This window comes from Hipposideros armiger, unplaced genomic scaffold, assembly GCF_001890085.2.
Source record: "Hipposideros armiger isolate ML-2016 unplaced genomic scaffold, ASM189008v1 scaffold_72, whole genome shotgun sequence".
NCBI lineage: Eukaryota > Metazoa > Chordata > Mammalia > Chiroptera > Hipposideridae > Hipposideros > Hipposideros armiger.
This window is the reverse complement of record NW_017731422.1, coordinates 4,023,373-4,043,036: the sequence shown is the minus strand read 5'-3', so window position 1 is coordinate 4,043,036 and position 19,664 is coordinate 4,023,373. Positions and strand designations below refer to the sequence as shown.

The window sequence follows — 19,664 nt, the reverse complement described above, 5'->3', positions numbered from 1 at the left end:
GGGGCAGAGACCTCCATACCTGATGACCCAACAGTGGTGGTTGTGGAGAGCAGGCATTGTTGGGTGGGAGACACATCTAACAATGAGAGATATTCTACAACAGAATAGACTGGCTGGTTGGAAGAGGGGTTACCCCTTACTAGAATTCAGTTCATTCAAACCAGTATTTATTGTGTGCTCACTAAATACCTTGGTCTGGAGTAAAAGAAGGAATAGGATTTTGGAAGCTGTTACGTCAAGGGTAAAGGTGAAAGGGTGCTGCCCTCAAGGAGCTCATGGCTGAAAGGAAAAGACACAACTTCCCTATGGGGTGGGGTGAAGAAGAGGAAGGAATTAAGAAGTACAAATTCGGGGGGCTGGCTGAGTGGCTCAGTTAAGAGTGCGAGCTCTGAGCAACAGGGTCACCGGTTCGATTCCCACATGGGCTGCGTCCAAGCTGAGCTGCCAACAGGTGGCAGGATGGTTCAGCTGGTGAGAGAATGTGCTCCTAACAACAAAGTTGACAGTTCGACTTCTGCATGGGATGGTGAGCTACGCCTGCCCACAAATAAGGTTGAACACATTGAACACAACACCTTGAGCTGAGCGCCCACGAGCTGTCAACGGGCTGCTGGATGTCACCTGGACTTGGAGCTGAGCTAGCTGCACCCTCTACAGCTAAGACTGAAGGACAACCCCTTGGCTGTTACCCTCCCCCAATTCCCCAACACTGTTCCCCTTCCCCAATTCCCCAATAAAAATCTTAAAACAACAACAACAACAAAAACCACACAACTTCCCTGATGCATGGGAGGGAGGGCCCACTAGGCTGGGGAAGCCTGGTAAAACCAAGTGGGAGATAGTGTGAGGTTCCAAGGTCATAGGACGGTCATGGAGGGTGGTGACAAAAAAGCAAATAAATGTCAGGTAAGGTTCAAACATAGGGCAGGGGAAGCCCTGTCCTTAAAGGTCTTGCCTTCCAGGCTGGGAGCCTTGGGCGCTCTTTTCTAGGTAGTAGAGAGCAAAAGATACTTTGAGGAGGGGAGTCACACGATCTGGCCATTAATATAGAAAGATTAATTCATTGTGAATATAAAGCACAGGCTTTTCAGGCAAGAGGTCAGGACAGAGAGGATGGATGTCTGGGCAGAGCAGTGGCAGAGGAGAGTGATATGAAGGGCGCTGACGGGCAGATTAGATGTGGGAGGAAGGCATAGGGGTATTTGAGGGTGAGCCTGGGTTCCCAGCCTCTGAACTGACAGTGGCCTCTGAAAAGCAGGTCGAGGTCAGCATTAGCAGGGGCAGGTCAGCGAACCTGGAAGACCCGCCTCTGTTTGGGCGTCTGGCTCCACAGCCAGCGGAGCTGTGTTCCAGGTGGCTCTGTGGGCTTCTGACCAGTGGCCCCTGACTCCCCTTCCTGCCCTGTTCCCAGCAGTGGACATCTCAGTGTCCAATCTCTTTCTTTCTTTCCTTCCTCCCAGGACTCACAGAAGCCCTCAGCACCCAGCCATGGGCCAAAGACACCATCAGGCAAAAAGGTGAAGCTTCCATGCCCTCCTCTGTCTCGGCTGTGGAAGCAGGCGCACGAGCAGACGCTGGCTGCAGCTTATGTGCCAGTGGTGGTGAACCCCAGGGGCCCGAACCTGGACAAGCCCAGGTTCAATTTCTACACCTCCCAGTACTCCAACTGCCTGAACCCTTTCTACACCTTGCAGAAGCCTACCTGTGGCTGGCTACCTGTATCGCATGGACACTGACCACACCCGCAAGCGCTTTGACGTGCCTCCTGCCAACATGATTTTGTGGCACTCCTAGTCAGTAAGAAGCCCCCTGCCCGCCTGCACCCTTAGCCCTGTGATCCCTGGCTCTGGAGGGGGAAGCGCTGCTCACTCCAGGAAGAGTGGACCGTGCCTGGGCTAAGACAGCTGGGCCATGCCCACTGTCAATGATGGTAAAGGGAGGTCCTTCTTCTTGGCAGCAATTAAAGTTTGTTATTCCTTTCTCTGGCATCTTAATGAGTGGGTAAACTGAGGCCACAGGGGTGTTTTACAGAAAGGTTATGCCCAGAAGATGCCTGAAGACTTGGAGGACTTGATTCTGAGTCCCCTCACCCTAAGAGTAACCCCTACCCCCCTCCAGGGCTTAAGTCCCAAACACAGCCCATACTGGTCATACCCTCCCATGGTCCAGGCTGGGCAACCCCTCCAAAGACAAGAAAGAGATACATTGGCTGACCACGGCCCTCCAGCTCTCTGATGAGGCCCTCTCACCCCAGCTTTGAGCAGCCACTGGAGAATGGGGAAGCAGTGTAGCGAGTGAACCCAATCTCAAGGGGCTCCTCTCCAGCCCTAGTTTTATATAAAACCACCACTTTTGACTTGCAATTTGTTGGTAGGAGATAGATTTCCCATCTCAAGTGTCTCCTCTGGTCCAGAAGAGCTGCCCCTGAGGTTAGTTAGGCGCATGGGCCATGGTTCATGGAGAAGGAGGATGAAGGCCAAGGGTGATTGACCCATAGCAGCGGCCTGAGTGAACCCCTGGTCACGGCCGCCCGAGGTAAATCACTGGTGTGCTGGAGCCAGCTCGGCCGGCCTGTGAGAGCTGGCTGGGGGCCCCTCCTCCCAATTCCACAACCAGCAGTTTCATTTTGGTAACTTGAAACCGGCCTTAGTGGGAATATTTACACTACAGTAATCAGCAAACACCTACACATCGGGGGTTCTTTTTTCCAGAGAGCCAGTTGTTAAATATTTACCTGCATACCATGGGTGAATCCCATTGGTTTCATTCCTAGGACTCACATCTTATTCACTGGAGCATACTTTTAGAGCACAAGGAGTTGGGGCTGGTGTGGGGTCAAATGACAGGATGTCTGGGGACCCAGACATGCATCCAAAGCAGTGGCCAGGCGGTCCTGGGTGCCTGTCTCTGAAAAGAAGATGGTAAGGGTGCAAGGCCTTCCCAGAGGTTATCCTACCAGCCTTGAATCCAGGTTTTTCTGTTTTTATTGTAGGCTCTCTTTCAAGTTAGAAGCTTTCCTCAGGTGTCTGGTGATCCGGGCTGGAAGCGGGGCCACTTGGCACCTGTACCAGGTCTCTCCGGCCTGGATGTCGGTGTTTGAGGAGCCAGCATGGGAAGGAGCTGGAGAGGCGGGGAGCATCTCACTCCTCATATGCAGCCTTTCCCTGAACTCCCCAGTTTTCAGAGCAGCCCTTCTTTCTTCCTGAGCTGCGCCCAGAAGCAAGGGCCCTTCTGGTTCAAAGCTCCAAAATAACCTTCGGCCTGGGTCGGGGGGGGAGGGGAGAGATGCCTCGAGATGCCCACAGTGCTGCCTTTGGAGGGCATCTGTAGAGGCAGTGGCTCCTTACAAAAACTTCCCACCAGTTTTCTTATTTCTACCCCATGTTCTGTTCCCCAGCCATCAGGGCACCTCCTGTGCCCACCTCCTGAGTTGTATGGCATGAATAGATAGGCTTTGTGTCTGTACCAACCTCTACGTCCACCTCTTCCTTGAAAGCGTTTCGTCTTCAACTTTCTGCTCTCCGATCCGACAGTTAGCACTTGTCCATCTGCTTCCTGTTTTCTATAATTTTCTATAATATATGTACCTTTTAAAAACGCATTTGTTGCCATTACAGTGGGATTTGGAAAAGGGGCAGAGATAAATACAAGCTTCCCATCTGTGTATAATCCAAAGTCTTCCAACCAATCCTCCATCCAACCAATCATCCAATAGACACTTGCTGAGCACCCAGTGCCGACTGGGTCCTTGGGCTGCAAAGATGGACAAGAACCATCTCTGCCAGCCCAGACCTGACAGCCTTGGGGGTGGTGGGGGCGAGGCCAGCATCTTCACTCCCCCACCTGATGCCTCTTCCTGTCCCCTGGAGAATGGTCTCCCTCTTGAGGTTCACCTTGGTAGAGCAACCTCCACGGAAGCTTCCAGGAGCCTTTTTAAAGAAGCCGGCTCAGGTCCCACGTGGGTCTGGGTGGAATGGTTCCAGAAGGCAGAAGAACTGCTCTGTTGTGTTCAGTGGGGTGGTGACTGGGAACGGAGCCTGGGAGGTGGATCAGTTAGGCCTGGGATTGCCGCGCCGCCTGTCTCTTCCCAGCTTCCACCTCTGGCACCTGCCCCACCCATCCATCTCCTTGGTGCCATTGGATCCTCTCACTCTGGTATGGCGTCTGCCCCAAAGGGGCCCCTGCAGACAAAGCAGCCCAGGGAAGTACAGGACCTCTCTCCATGTCTGCCACGTGCTGTCCGATCCACCCTTCCGTATGCCTCCCATGTACTCACCTGTTCCTGGAGGCCTTAGCATGTTTCCCAGTCCTCCCTGACTTGGCATCTATGTCTTTGGGGTGAGAATGGAGAGTAGGACAGAGAGGGGCCACTGAAGAGGGAGGGGCTGGGCTCTAGGACTGGGAAGCTGTGGGATTCCGTACCTGCCCTGGCCTGGCGACATGGGTTTGGGGCCCCGCAGCCAAAGGTAGCCAGCTGTCTGTTAGTGGGATCGTGCAGGCAGAAGGGCCACAGGGGAAGGCACTGGGTGAGGGCCTGAAGGGGCCCTCCAGCCCCATCCAGGCATTCCTCGGAGATTTAAAGACAGGCTAAAAGCATGGTGATGAGGTGCAAAGACTTTGGTCCCCCCACGTAAAATTTTTGTCAGCCTCAGAATGTGCTTTGTCTGCCCCCAATTCCGCTTGTCTCACGTGGAAATAACACCCACCCTGCAGAGCTGTGGTGAGCTTACTCAACAAGCCAAGCGTGGTGCCTTGAACACAGAAGATGTTTAATAATAGCTCCATCCTACTTTAACTGTCTTTAATCCTTTCTTTAATCATGCATGCATGCATTTACACACTCACCATTTTATTGAGCTCAAGCCCCTGTTAGTCAAATGTTACTTTCAAAAAGGTAATTGAGGAGAGTTTAATGAGGGGACTATTTAGAGAGAAGTGGGATGGTTAAGGGACTGGTGGTGTGCCCAGACAGTGGCAACAGAGGAAAGCCATTCGTAGTTCTAAGCCCGTGGGGTAAGGGGAGGGGAGTTTGTTCCAGGAGCCCAGAGGGAGCTCTGGCAGAAGCTGTGGCTGAAGGTGGAAGAAAACAACCAAACTTTATCTCTTCTAATGCTTTTCCATGGATAAACCCCAGCTAAAGCCAGAGGGCAAGGGAGCCCGGGTGGTCCAGTCCTTGGGGGTCAGCCTCTGGGGGCTCAGAACAGACAGAGAAAGGTGGAGAATGAGTAGGGAAGTGGCAAACAGAACCGCCAGGACCATGTGGAACCCATGCTACCAGGTGTTAGTGGGAGACAAGAGATGAATAAGACAATGGTCTCCACCTTCTGGGAGCTAGCTGGGGTTTTTTTTTTTAATTGGGGAACTGTGTTTTTCCAGGACTCATCAACTCCAAGTCAAGTAGTTGTTTCAATCTAGTTGTGGAGGGCGCAGTGGCCCTTGCGGGGATTGAACCGGCATCCCTGGTGTTATGAACACTGTGCTATAACCAACTGAGATAACCAGCCACCCCACTAGCTGAATTCTTAAGGGCAGCCTGGCACTAACAGCTGCTTGAAATTCCAGAAAGAAATGGATGTTATGTCTATGTTATTATAAAGTATGGATGTTGTCATAGACCCTAGGGCGACCCCCACTGATTCCCACCTCCTGTTATCCTGCCTTTGTACAATCCCCTCCCTCTGGCTGTGGGCTTGTTTCTAACCCACAGAATATGGCAAAGGTGACCTGATTAGGTCACATTATATAAGACTCCATTTCAGCAGATCAGAGAGAGATTCTCCCCTCTGTCTTGATGAAATAAGCAGCCATATTAAGGAGACTACAAAACAGGGAACTGTGGGCAACTCCTAGAAACTTCAGGCAGCATCTAGGACCCAAGATTGGCTTCCAGACAATATCTAGCAAAAAGCCAGTGTCCTCAGTCATATAGCTGCAGGAAATGAATTCTTCCAACAACCTGAGTGAGGTGGAAGTGGGTTCTTCCCCAGTCTAGCCTCCAGATGAAAACGCAGCCCAGGCAACACTTAGATTACAGCCTGTGAGACCCTGGGCAGAGGACCCAGCTAAGCCATATCCAGACTCCTGGTCCACAGAAACTGAGATAATACATACATAGAGTTTTAAGCTGCTGACTTTGGGTAATTTGTTATATGGCACAGAAAACTAATGTAATACATAAGCAAAATGTCAGTGTGCTGAGACAGGAAAGATGAATTCTGCAGAGATTCAGAAGACTTCACAGAGGAGGTGGCATCTGTACTCACATAGGGAGAGTGAGGAGGATGTAAACAGGGAGGCATGGAAAGATGAGCTGCCACCTCTTGCTTGATTGACCCCTTCATCTCCAAACCCTGGGACTCAGAGGACGCCACAAGGACACGAATTCCAGCCTCCCCAAGCCCTCCCTGCCCTCCTGCCCAAAGGTGCCCTGGAGAATTTGATCAAAGCTGGCAGATCCCAGGCCCTGCCCCAAGGCACCTTTAGGTAGAGGAGAACTAAAACAATCTTGTTTGGTTCCTTTTTCAAAAATAACTATCTTCTGATTATGTGAGCAGCATATGTTCATTATGAATCATTTAAAAAATATAGATTATTTATATTTTTATTTATTTTTAAGATTTTTATTAAAATATAGCAAACATACAATATTATATTAGTTTCAGCTGTACACCGTAATTATTCAACATTTATATACCTAAAAAAGTGATCACCATGATAATCCTAGCAACCATCTGAAACCATACTGTGCTATCACAATATTATTGACTATATTCCCTATGCTGTACATTACATCCCCATGACTTATTTGTTTTATACCTGGAAATTTAAACCATTTATTGCCTTTCACGTTTCCCCTCTTTTCAATTTTTCAGTTACAGTTGACATTCAATATTATTTTATATTAATTTCAGGGGTACAGCATATGGTTAGACATTTATATAATTTAAGAAGTGATCTCCCTAACTAGTCTAGTACCCACCTGGCACTATACATAGTTTTTACCATATTATTGACTATATTCCCTATGTTTTACTTTATATCACTGTCACTATTTTGTAACTACCAATTTGTACTTCTTAATCACTTCACCTTCTTTACCTTGCTCTCCAACCCCCCTTCCATCTATCACCTCGATAAATCTAGTACCTATCTGACACCATACATATTTGTCACAATATTATTGACTATTTCTTATGCTATAAATTATATCTCTATCACTAATGTGTAACAACTGATTTGTACTTCTTTTTTTTTAAAGATTGTATTGGGGAATTGTGGAAGGGGAACAGCCAAGTTGTTGTCTTTCAATCTTAGCTGTGGAGGGCGCAGCTAGCTCAGCTCCAAGTCCAGTCACCATCCAGCAGCCAATGAGGAGCTGTGTTTAATCTTAGTTGTGGATGGGCATAGCTCACCATCCCATGTGGGGGTAGAATAGGCAACCTTGTTGTTAAGAGTACGTGCTCTCATCAGTTGAGCCATCCTGCCACCTGTTGGCAGCTCAGCAGCAGCTCAGCTTGGGCGCAGCTCACTGACCCATGTGGGAATTGAACTGGTGACCCTGTTGCTCAGAGCTCGCACTCTTAACCAACTGAGCCACTCAGCCAGACCCCTCAATTTGTACTTCTTAATTCCTTCCCCTTCTTGACACACCCCACCCCCTTCCCATTTGGCAATCATCAAAATGTTCACTATATCTATGAGTTTGTTTCTGTTTATTTTGTTCTTTAGATTCTACATATAAGTGAAATCACATTACATCTGTCTTTCTGTCTGACATACTCCACTCAGCACAATATCCTCCAGGTCCATCCAAGCTGCTAGAGATGGCAAGAGCCCATTCCCTTCCACGGTAGAGCAATATTCCATTGTGTATATGTACCATCTCCTCTTCATCCATTCATCCATTGACAGACACCAGTCTGCCTCTACATCTTGGCCATTGCAAACAATGCTGCAATGAACATATGGATGCACACACACCCTCGAAATAGGATTTTGGGTTTCTTTGGATAAATACCCAGAAGTGGGATTACTGGGTCTTTCTTTGTCACTTGTAATAGACTTTGTTTAAAAGTTTATTTTGTCTATTATAAGTATTGCTATCCCAGTTTGTTTTTTTCCATTTTCATGAAATATTTTTTCCATCTCTTTACTTTCAGACTGTGTGTGTCTTTTGATCTAAAGTGAGTCACTTGTAGGTAGCATATTGTAAGGGTTTTGTTTTCTTATCCACTCACCCTCCCTATCTTTTGATTAGAGTATTTAATCCATTTATAATACATTGAAAGTAATTTTTGGTAGATATGTAGTTTTGCCATTTTATTATTCATATTTTTAATCTTCTCCCCCCCCAATCTTAAAGAAGCCCCTCTAACATTTCTTGTAATACTATTTTGGTGGTGATGAATTCCTTTAGCTTTTATTGTCTGGGAAGCTCTTTAACTATCTTTCAATTCTAGATGATAGCTTTGTTGGGTAGAGTAATCTTGGTTGTAGGTCCTTTTTTTTCATAGTTTGAATATTTCATGCAAATCCCTTCTGGCCTGCAAAGTTTCTATTGAGAAATCAGTTGACAGTCTTATGGAAGCTCCCTTCACTTACAAACTTTGGCCAGAACCACAACATGTGGCCACTCCTAGCTGCAAGAGAGGCTAGGAAAACAATTTTCTTGCTTTTCAAGCTTCTTTTTAGTAGAGGCAGGCAACAGGACAGGGAGTTGGGAATGAGGTTGGATCTAGTACTGTTTTTTGTTTGTTTTAATTTGGGAATTGGGGGATGGGAACAGTGCTGGGGAATTGGGGGAAAGAGAACAGACAAGTTGCTGTCCTTTTGTTCTTCAGTCTAGTTGTGGAGGACGTTGCTTCACTGGCCCAAGTTGGCACCATCATTGCGCTCTTCCCGGGCGAGGCAGATCAGTTGCCGGCTTCTGGATGGCCACTCATGGCGGCTGCTGGCCTCTCATGCTGGCTGCTGGCTACTCACGGTAGCCCATGGCAACCCACTGCAGCAGTGGCTGCAGCCAACGCAGTCGCCAGAGACTCATGGCAGCCCAGCTCCAGGTCGAGCTGTTGTTCAGCATCTTAGCTGTAGAGGGCAGTGTCACTGGCCCTCATATGTGGGATCCGAACCGGGGCCCTCTGGCGTCCCAAGCCAGCTCTTAACCAACACGCTACTCGGCCGGCCCGGATCTAACACTGTTTTAATGAAGGTCTCTACCTTCTCTAGTGTCTGACCACAGCTGGCAGATGTCCTGCATGAGACAGGTGGACGTCTGTCCTCACACAGTCCAGGGCCATGGTGAAAGGGGCTAAAGGGACAAGAGACATGATTGGCTGTCATCTAGGGACACTGCTGTGCCCAAGATGCAGTATAACTGCACCTGGATTCTAAAATCAACAGCATGACAGCCACTGTAACAGATTAAAAATAATAAAGTGATAGCTAATATGGGGCACTTACTCTATGCCAGACCCTGCTCTAAATGCTTTTCATATATTAATTTTAATTCACCTAACCTTAACAGCTCTATCAGGTGGGCACCAAATTCTCCATTTTAAGGATGAGGAAACCGTGACCCAGAGAGGTTAATGTACTTGCTCAAGGTCACCCAGCCAGTAGTGTGAGCAAAAAATAAACTTGTGGTGCTTTAAGCCACTGAGATTTTAGAGTGGTTTTTCACTATAGTATAACCTGGCCAACTCATATGCATGTACTCTGATATCTAATATATGTTACATATAATATAGGTTATATAACATATTTATATAAATTAATTTATATGTAAATATATATTTATATGTCATTATATATTTATATTATGCAATTTATGTAAATATAAGTACATTTATGTACATACACATGTATATAAAACTCTTCCTTAGTTTTCACTTGGAAGAAAAAGTGCTTTGCAGCCTGGAGTAAAGAAGCCTGTCCTGCAGCCTTGGAGGGACCAGCCATGCTATTGGGGCTCCTGAGAGGAGCTCGGTAAGTCTGTGCTGCTAGAAAGACTCATGGCATTTTGTGCAGTATTTAAAATTGCACAGTCTTTGTATTAGTCAGGAAAGGGTAGATAAGCTGCAGTAACACCCCCACACACAGAGGCACCCCTTCAACTATAAAAGACACGTTTGTGCTAGTGTATCAGTGTACAACCTGAACACATGTTCAAGTGCCTGCTGGGAAAGCAGAAATATGGACAGTGGTTTCCTCTGGCCAAAGTAGGGGACCGGGCATGGTCCACATGTAAAGGAGGAAGTGGAAATCAGGAAAAGAGGGAGGGTGAGTGAGTACTGGCTCTGGGCTTTCCCAGTATCATCCAGCTTAAGTGCCCCTAGATGTTGGCTCCATAAATAAGCCAGCCTTAAAGTCTATGGCAGGAGAACATTCTACTATAGGTCAAGAAAGCTGTTGCTGCATAGGTGGGCCCCTAGGCTTGGCCTGGGAGCATTCCAGGACCAGCGGGTAGCAGCTCACCTATGCACATGTGTGCCAGCACTCTCACTCACACACACTCCAGGCCACTAGGCACACACTCAATGTCCCCTATTCCCATGCCCCGGGGAGGTGATGGTGTCAGGTTCAGAATCAGATGCAGGGCTGAATTCAAGCCTCCCAGGATGGGAAAGATGTAATCTCTGGGAATATGAGAATGTGTTCAGAACAGGACCAGTGATTGTGAGTATGTATGGCTGTGTGTACTTGTGCAGGTTTATGTAGAAGAGAGTTCCCTCTGGCTGCTCAAGACTCGTCTTAGAAGCCCACACACTCTGCATCACCCAGGTGCTCTCATATGTAAACTATCCATGGTGTGATTAGAACCCCTCGGTTGTTATGGCCAAGTGCAGTGCACAGCCTGGATGACTGTACACAGCATCCCTGTGAAGAGCCCACAGCTCGCAACAGCTCTGGAAGAGGAACCATCTCTATCTCATATGTACCTCCATTCTGTGTCTGAGAGAGGAACCAAAAATGTTGAGAACAGGAGAAGAAGGGGGTAGAGGTCACAGAATCAGAACAGCTGTTGGCTGGCCACCCACTCTGTCCTGGTAAGAAGCGATAAGGAGGCTACAAACTGGGTAATAAAATCCTCTCATCTATTGGCTCAAGGCTGTAATCCTGGGCCTGTGCTCCTCTAAGCTTTGTTCTATTTTCATTCCTCTTTCCCAGGGAGCAGTCCCATTAGCTGCAAGGATTTAGCGAGGACTTGTAACACTGGTTCTCTGTCATCCCCTGGATTTGGGTGGAGGCTTGCATAACCTTCATCGCCTTCTCCCTTCTGCTTACCTCTTCCTGACATTTCCCTGCACTGGTTCATCAGGCCCTTTCTTGCTCAGATCTGGAGAACTTGGGCCCGTGGGTGAGGAGGGCCCAGTTCTAGAAAGCCAAGCCACCTTTGTGCAGGGAACAGTAGAGCACAGGACTTGTCTATCTTGGGCGTCAGCTTTCCGTGGGCCTGGACAATGGGCAATGTGATGGAGGGTAAGTCGGTGGAGGAGCTAAGCAGCACCGAGTGCCACCAGTGGTACAAGAAGTTCATGACCGAGTGCCCCTCTGGCCAGCTCACCCTCTATGAATTCCGTCAGATCTTTGGCCTCAAGAACCTGAGCCAATCGACCAGCCAGTATGTGGAGCAGATGTTTGAGACCTTTGACTTCAACAAAGTGAGCAGGGGTCTGGTGGGGAGCGCTGGAGGGACACATGGGGAGACCTGACCAGCGTGGGGGTGAGGAGGAGCAAATGTGATAATAGCAGTGTCTGCTGGTGGAGTGACTTCATTTATACAGCCCTTTGTTTGTCTGGGAGGTTGAATGTCGACATTAGGGATTCAATTGATCTCATGTTCATTGAGCGCCCACTGTGAATCAGGCACTGCTGGCTCAGAATGACTCAGACCCCATCCCTGCCCTCACTCTCCAGGGAAAGAAAGAGAGGTCCACAGTGAGCGGACCCTCTGCCTCTCCTCCACGCACATCTAAGTTTACTCCAGAGCAGGAGTGAACGCTTAGAAGACAGTCATTGAGCACCTGCTAAGTGCTTGACACTGTAAGTTGTGCTTTTGCACAGGCCCTTAGCTGCTCGCAGAAGCAGGAGTGGTGAGTGAAGAGCAGGGTGAGGGGGCTCCAGCCCGGGTTGGTCTGGGATGAGCAGGCCCGTATGACTTGGGTCATCCACCATGCTCTATGGATACTAGACCTGGGCATCGGCAGGGTGGCCTGGTCACTGGGGAATCCAAGCTACTCCAACTCCAAAATACCCAGTGACCTCAGTTCACCTTTTCTCAAGTGGGTGGAAAGGTCTACACAGGGGTCAAAATGTATGTCTCCCCAGGTAATCACCTGGACGCATTGGGTGAGGACTTCTAGATAAGCTAGAAGAGACGCTGAGAGAGGAGTTAGCCATCGTAAATTTGGGCCCTTACTTTTCATCACCTGGGAAACCTTGAGCCCATCCTCTCCCCCCAGCCTCCACTTATTCACCATGGATGCATCTGCCATGGATGTCTGGAGCGTTAGTTAAGATGTTTGTTGGTTTTCAATAGCAAACCTTCCATTGATTGGGAACAATTCAGTCAAGGTGAAGTGGTGGAAGAACACTGGCTGATCCCCTCCCAGCTGGCGCTCACTCCAAAGGCGAAGATGTCATGATGCACGGTCACGTGTCCACCGCAAGCCGGCAGGGGGCTGCCCAGAGCTTTCCAGACTCCCCTCACTGCCCAGAGGTCCAAACGCCATCGTAGGCAGGGTTGCTAGGGAAAGCTGGGGCTCAGAAGCTATTTAAAACTTGCTAATATTTGGGGTCAAGGGGCCAAAGCAGATTATAGGCTTAGAGTCCCAGCCTCAAGGGCAGGACCGCAGTGCTAGAGGGCTTTCCTGCAGGGGGCGCAAGAGCGCAGAGTACTGGAGCTGGAGGGAGGGAGACCAGGAGGGATGGCGCCCCCACGCTGGACTCCCCCCCCCAAATCCTCCAGGAGCAGCAATAATTCCTGAACAGGAGCGTCAAAAGCCTCAGTACCTTAGACAGAAATGTACCAAAATAGCTTAGCTTCTCACCTGCTAAGGAAACCCTTTGAATCAAGACACGTTTTCAGAAAGATCCTCTAAAGTCACACATGACACCAGGGAGGGGCAACCCACTGACCTTGGATTAGCCTCACCTGAGTTGTTCATATGCCATCTCTTCAATTTTTGTACAGCACCTGTACTCTCCCAAACCTGACTTCCTCGATTATGCCACACACGTGCCCACCTTAGGGTCTTGGTGCTGCCTGGGACCCTCTTGTTCCAGAATTCTGCTTGGCTCCCACCTTCTCCTGCTACAAGACTCTACTCGAATGTCTCCTTCCCACTGACACCTGCTCTGATCTTGGTTTAAACCCTATTTAGGGGGTACTAGCCTCTACCCCCGCATTCCTAGTCCCCTCCTCCCCCCAAGCCCGTCTCATCTTCTAATACATGATACTGAATAACACTTAGCCACTACGCTTATTGTCTGTCTCCCCTGCTGAAATGTGAGCTCCAATGGGCGGGGATTGTTGTATCCTCAGCACCTAAAACAGTGCCTGGGACACACAGTGGGTGCTTAATAGATATTTGTTATATGAGCGAATGAATATATGAGAAATCAGAGTTTATGGGCTGGTTTTATATTTCATGATTCACATTAAGTTAAATATATATTTATTTAAATGAAGAGCATCTTTATAACATCTAAAGTGCCTCATAGACACCAATGATATAAGTCACACTTGGGGCACCATTGCCTCCACCCATTGTTATGAGTACAGGGCAGTTTAGCAGACTGGATAGGAGATGGCACACAGGACTGGGACGTTTTGAGACAGAGAGGAGTTAAAACAAGGGTGTGCAAACGATGGCTTAGGGGCCAAACTTATAAATAAAGTTTTATTAGAATATACCATACCCATTTGTTTACATATTGTCAAAACTGAAATATTTGCTATCTGGCCCTTTGCAGAAAAAAAATCTGCCAGCTCCTGAGTTAGAAGAGAGTTGTATCCTAGGATACTAGGCAGGATTGGGGAAGAGGGGTATAGCAGTGGGAGTGGGAGTGTGACCTGGGGGACAAGCACGTGCTCTGCTTGCTTCAAAGTTTTGCCTGGTCTTGGCTGTGTCTGGTAGTCACACAGGCGCACCCAAATCAAAGTAAATCTTGTGTAGGATTTAGGAGACCTAGTTTCTGGGCAAAGTTTTGTCGTTTGTTAGCTGTGTAACCTAATCTCTCTCAACTTCAGCTTTTCATCTGAAAATGGGAACAAAAATACCCACCTCCTGGGGCCGGTTGTGAGAATAAATGAGTAAAGCGAATAAAGCACTCAGCACAGGAAGCAAGTTAGTATTGTTATAGTATTACAGTATTATTACTGAATCGAATTCATACCACAGTCTATAAAAGCACATACTGTCATTTCCATTTTAGGGAACTGTGGCTCGAAGAGGTCACGTGACTTGTTCAAGATCATACCTGTCCTAAGAAGTAGCTTAGGTCTTTCTGGCACAAAAACCCATCACTTTTCCATAGCCCCTTTTTAGCCACTTACAAAAAAATTACAAAAGTAATCCAACTCATCGTAAACATTTCCAACAATATAGGAAGGTAAAAATGGAAAGCAAAAATATCCTCACTCTTTGTCCCCTGCCCAGAGGAAACCTCCTTAGCAGTGTCCTTGCCTTCCAGAGCAATGCTGCACGGGGGCCTTGTTCTATTCTGACAACAGTCCTGGGCGGTGGGTTGGGCAAGGGTTGAATGAGCTAAGGTGTGTGCGAAAGCCCTTCAACATGGGGAAGCAACATGTAATTGTTCATTATGATCATGATACCCACTGTGGAGCTCAGAGTGCTTAAGTCCTCACCTCAGGCCAAAGACCAGCACAGAACCAGATTCCAGAGGCCGTCCTGCCCAACTTCTGTCATACCCCTAATAACAGTCTTTTGCACGAGGCTGGCCCTTCCACATGGGCAACGCTGCCTGTTACACAGTTCATACACACCCAAAATCTACCTCTCAGTCACTTTTCCAGTTCCAGAGTCATGGTTGTTAGTGGAGGAACAGGGACTGGACTCCAAGTTCACGTGCTCTGAGTCCACTGTTCCTTTCCTTATGGAGCTCAGCATCTCTGCAAGACACAGGCTTCCCTCTCCTAGCCTCACTCTGGTTGTGCGTGCATGTTGAGGGTGTGATGGGAGCAGGGGGGGCAGCTGGGCAGAGGCAGGCCTGTGCTCCCTGCTTCCCTGACCCCATTGGGAAGGCTGGCAGGGCCAAGCAGAGGGTCAGCCAGCAAGCATTTGCGGGACCCTGGAGAAATATCCTGCAGGAATGTCTTGTGCCACCTTCCCCTATGGCCAACCCCTCCAAGACTCAGTGAGGGCATCGCCTCCCTCAGGAAGCCACCCTAAACCCATCTCCTGCTCTGACCCTAAAGTTGGGCGCTCCTATTCTGTGATTCTATAATGTCCTGTCCAGATGGGTTGTTGCTGAATACACATCGTGATGGCATAGTGATCTCTTTATAATAATAGTAATAGTAGTAATAACAATAGCTAACGTTTACTGAGTGCTTACTATATGCCAGGCAGGGTTGAGTGCTTTACATACATGAACTTATTTAATCCCATGACAATCTAATAGAGGTAGGTACCATTATAATTATTATAGATGAAAAAAATCGAGGGCCAGACACATATTGAGTCCTTTGTCCTAGATCCCACAGTTTTGAGAGGGTAAGACCAGGATTCAAACGTGCACCCTTAACCCTGCATATAGTAGGTGCTCAGTAAAGTTTGAAGAATAAAGGAAAGAATGAGAAAGCCGTTCCTTACCTCCACAACTACCTTTTGCCCTTATCTTTCTTTGAAAAGCTCCTCTACACCACACCCCCATCCTTAGGAATTTGGTTTCTCTCCCTCCCACCTACAAGCACTTCTTGCAACTGGACAGGGCTGAAGTTTGAGAAGCCCAGGAAAGCAGACCAGTGACAGCTAGAACCCAAATGCCTGTGAAGAGATAGCATCAGACATTCATAACCGAGTGGGGGTTAGCTTATCGGATTTGATCAGCAGCCTCTGGGGCAGGCAGGGTGGGCTATGCAGGGCATCCAGGACAGATGTGCAACGGGCATCAAGGGGGAGGGTCACGGGACGGGGCCTGGACTGGGCTTAAGGCGGACTCGCCCCCTCTCAGGACGGTTACATCGACTTCATGGAGTACGTGGCGGCGCTCAGCCTGGTTCTCAAGGGGAAGGTGGAACAGAAGTTGCGCTGGTACTTCAAACTCTACGATGTCGATGGCAACGGATGTATTGACCGTGATGAGCTGCTCACCATCATCCGGGTAACTCCAGGTGCAGAGGGTTGGGCCTGGGGCCTGGGGTGGGGCTGGGGCGGACGCCCAGAGGGATCTGGAGCTGAAAGTCCAGAGTTGGGTCTTGGGTGGAACTTCAATCTCAGAAGGGGACAGGATGGAATTGAGAGGTTGGAAGCTCTGACCCTCACCATGTGCGTGACCGGGCCACGTTCTTTTCCCTCTCTGGGTCTCAGTTTCTTTATCTGTACCTAGAGACTGTGTAAGCTGTTAAGTCCCAGCTCTGCCTCTACTCCCACTGCTGTTGGGAGCCAGAGGAGCTTTCATTGCCTCCACTCCCACCAGTGAGCCTGAATTAGGATGAGTCCTCTCACTTCTTCTCCTTCCCTCCAGGCCATCCGAGCCATTAACCCCTGCAGTGACTCCACCATGAGTGCAGAGGAGTTCACCGATACAGTGTTTTCCAGAATCGATATCAATGGGGATGGTGAGGAGGCCAGGGTTTGGGTGGGGATCACCAGGGGAGGGGTCACCAGGGTGTAGGGCTCCAGCCACAGAACTGGATTTGGGGGATCCTTGGACCAGACTTTGACCTCTGGCTCCTTTGCCTGACCATTCACAGCCACTTCTCCCGACATTGGCCCTGTCCCCCTGGAAAGACTCAGCCCTGGGCCCTGGTATAATGCTACCAGGTAGACATCGCACCCTACTCCCTTCCTCTCTACCAGGGGAATTGTCTCTGGAGGAGTTCATGGAGGGCGTCCAGAAGGACCAGATGCTCCTGGACACACTGACCCGAAGCCTGGACCTTACCAGCATTGTGCGCAGGCTCCAGAACTGCGAGCTAGATGAGGAGAGGGCTGGCGGTGGGGCAGCCGAGGCAGCGGGCTAAGCCCACCACCCAGATGCTTCTGTTGGGGAGGGGGTGTATGGTGGTGCTGGTGTCGCCATTGTTGCTTTAATACTAGATAGAGTCTACTGAATTCAAAGGCGCAGCTCGCCTCTTTGGGGTGCACGGTGGCAGCAGAGGGGCAGGGGTGGGAATCCAGAGCGGGGATGGTGAAGGATGGTATTTGATCTCTCTAGATGACTCAGCTGGTGGTAAGTGCTCCCTGCTGGGGGCACTCCTCAGCATCCTTCTGCCCTCAGGCTCCTCCCTTGCCCCTTCTGGCACCTCCCCCAGCTTTTCCCAGCTTCCTCCGCTGAGCTTCTCCAGTCCCACTTTCTTCTAGACATGGAAGCCCTGAAGCAGAGATGGGCTTTCCAGGAACTCTGATGGAATCTTACAGATCCTGTGGCCGCAGGATTGCAAGGACCCCCAGGACCATCGGAGCCCACCTGTGTGGCTCACACTGATTCGTTCTTCCCATTCAACAAGCATTTATTGAACACCTACTATGTGCTAATGTTAGAGGTCAGATGTGCAAAGAGGACCATTCTCATCCTCAAGGAACTCACAGGCTAAGCATCATTATAATAAAATATGCTAAGAGAAGCTATGAATGGATTCCTGTAGGAGCACAGTGAACTGTGAGCAAGTTGGACTCAGAGACTGCCTCACAGAGGTGATCCTTGACTTTGAACATGAAAGAGGAGTTGGGGGTTGCATGTGGAGAAGAAGGTGATGTGTGTGGGAGGTTGGAGGTACATCCTACATGACGTATGTGTGTTACATGTAGGGACTGTATCATGTGGGGAGGAGCTTTCTTAGCTGTAAATTGGGGGTTTCTCTTAGGACTTACATTTTACCAGTTTTGAAATAATAAGGGGTCATCATGTCCATATTTAGGGAGTATCTCCCAGGGCCCAGTAACAGGAAAACAAACAAACTCCTTCAAGAAGTTACAAGGTTACCAAGGAGACAAAGATGGAATGTTTGGATGACAGTACAGATCTGAATCATGACTGAATGACCAGGCGTGGTGTGTGTGCTCATGTGCACACACACAAACACTCTGGGAGGGTCTGCTTAAATTGGATGTTGGCCAAAAAGTGAAGAGGGTGGAGTGGTACTATAGAAAGTCTTTCTTTATCCCGAGGAAATCCTTATTTATTCAGAAGTGACTGCACAACACCCTCTACTTCCCCTGCTAGACCCTGGGTGATATATGGTGCTGCATGGGTTCCCACAGGTCTGTGACTCATTGCACAAGAACAAGGAGAACCATCCTTGTTCCCGCCTAAATTCCTCTTGCTTCAGTGACACCTGACATTAGTTGGGAAGTGCAGTGGTCTGCTTCAGGGGGGTCTCATTTCCATTCTATGTACACCCCAACTTTAGGAATACCTGTCCAAGAACCTGGGGAGACAGAGGCTGGAGCAGTTCTGCCTGTTTTTACAAAGATACTCTTCCTTCTGGACTTTGAATTTTCACTTCAGCTGGGTGGTGTGGGGGAGTGCAGGGGATAAATAAAAATCCAGGATGGGAAGGAGAAAAAAGGAGAAAGGGGAGTGAAGCCCCAGGTTGCAGAGAGGCCCACTGGGGAGATGAGAGGATGTACTTTGCTCACATCTGTCCTGTCCATCACTTGCACCACCTCAGGCTGGGAAGCCAGCCAGGGCCTGAAGCACATACATGGACAGACAGTGGAGGTCAATGCCAGGGGCAGCCTGGAAAAACAGGAGTGGACGTTTCTGCTCCTTCTCTTGGTGGCTGCCTCTTGGGAAATCCTGAAGGTCAGAGTTGGGAGGGTATCTGGATAGAATAAGGACATTTCCTCAACCTCATTCACATACCACCTTCATGATTCGGGGCATCCCTGTGTCCTACCTGGATTATTACTTAAAAAAAAAAGATTTTATTGGGGAATTGGGGAAGGGGAACAGCCAAGTTGCTATTCTTCAATCTTAGTTGTGGAGGGTGCAGCTAGCTCAGATCCAAGTCCAGTCACCATCTGGCTGCCCATCGGCAGCTCCCAGCTGCTCAGTTCAAGGTGCCGTGTTCAATCTTAGTTGGTGGGCATAGCTCACCATCCCAAACAGGAGTCGAACTGGCAACCTTGTTGTTAGGAGCACATGCTCTCACCAGCTGAGCCATCCTTCCACCTGTTGGCAGCTCAGCGGCAGCCGGTGCTCAGCTCGGGCGCAGCTCACTGGCCCATGTGGGAATCAAACCGGCTATCCTGTTGCTCAGAGTTTGCACTCTTAACCAATTGAGCTGCTCGGCTGGCCCAGATTTTTTTTTTTTTAAGATTTTTATTGGGGAATTGGGGGAATGGGAACAGACAAGTTGCTGTCTTCTTGTTCTTTAGTCTAGTTGTGGAGGACGCTGCTTCACTGGCCCAAGTTGGCACCATCATTGCGCTCTTCCCAGGCGAGGCAGATCAGTCGCCGGCTTCTGGACAGCC

General features: G+C 49.0%; 1 protein-coding gene across 1 annotated transcript; it reads left to right on the top strand.

The window, feature by feature from the left end:
* Positions 1–11,153: 11,153 nt before the first annotated feature.
* GUCA1A (guanylate cyclase activator 1A) lies at positions 11,154–17,849 on the top strand. The gene is made up of 4 exons (XM_019642648.1): positions 11,154–11,660; positions 16,198–16,347; positions 16,711–16,804; positions 17,046–17,849. Exons 1-4 carry the CDS (start codon positions 11,460–11,462, stop codon positions 17,207–17,209), a joined length of 609 nt encoding a protein of 202 aa, XP_019498193.1. The 5' UTR covers positions 11,154–11,459; the 3' UTR covers positions 17,210–17,849.
* Positions 17,850–19,664: the final 1,815 nt, after the last annotated feature.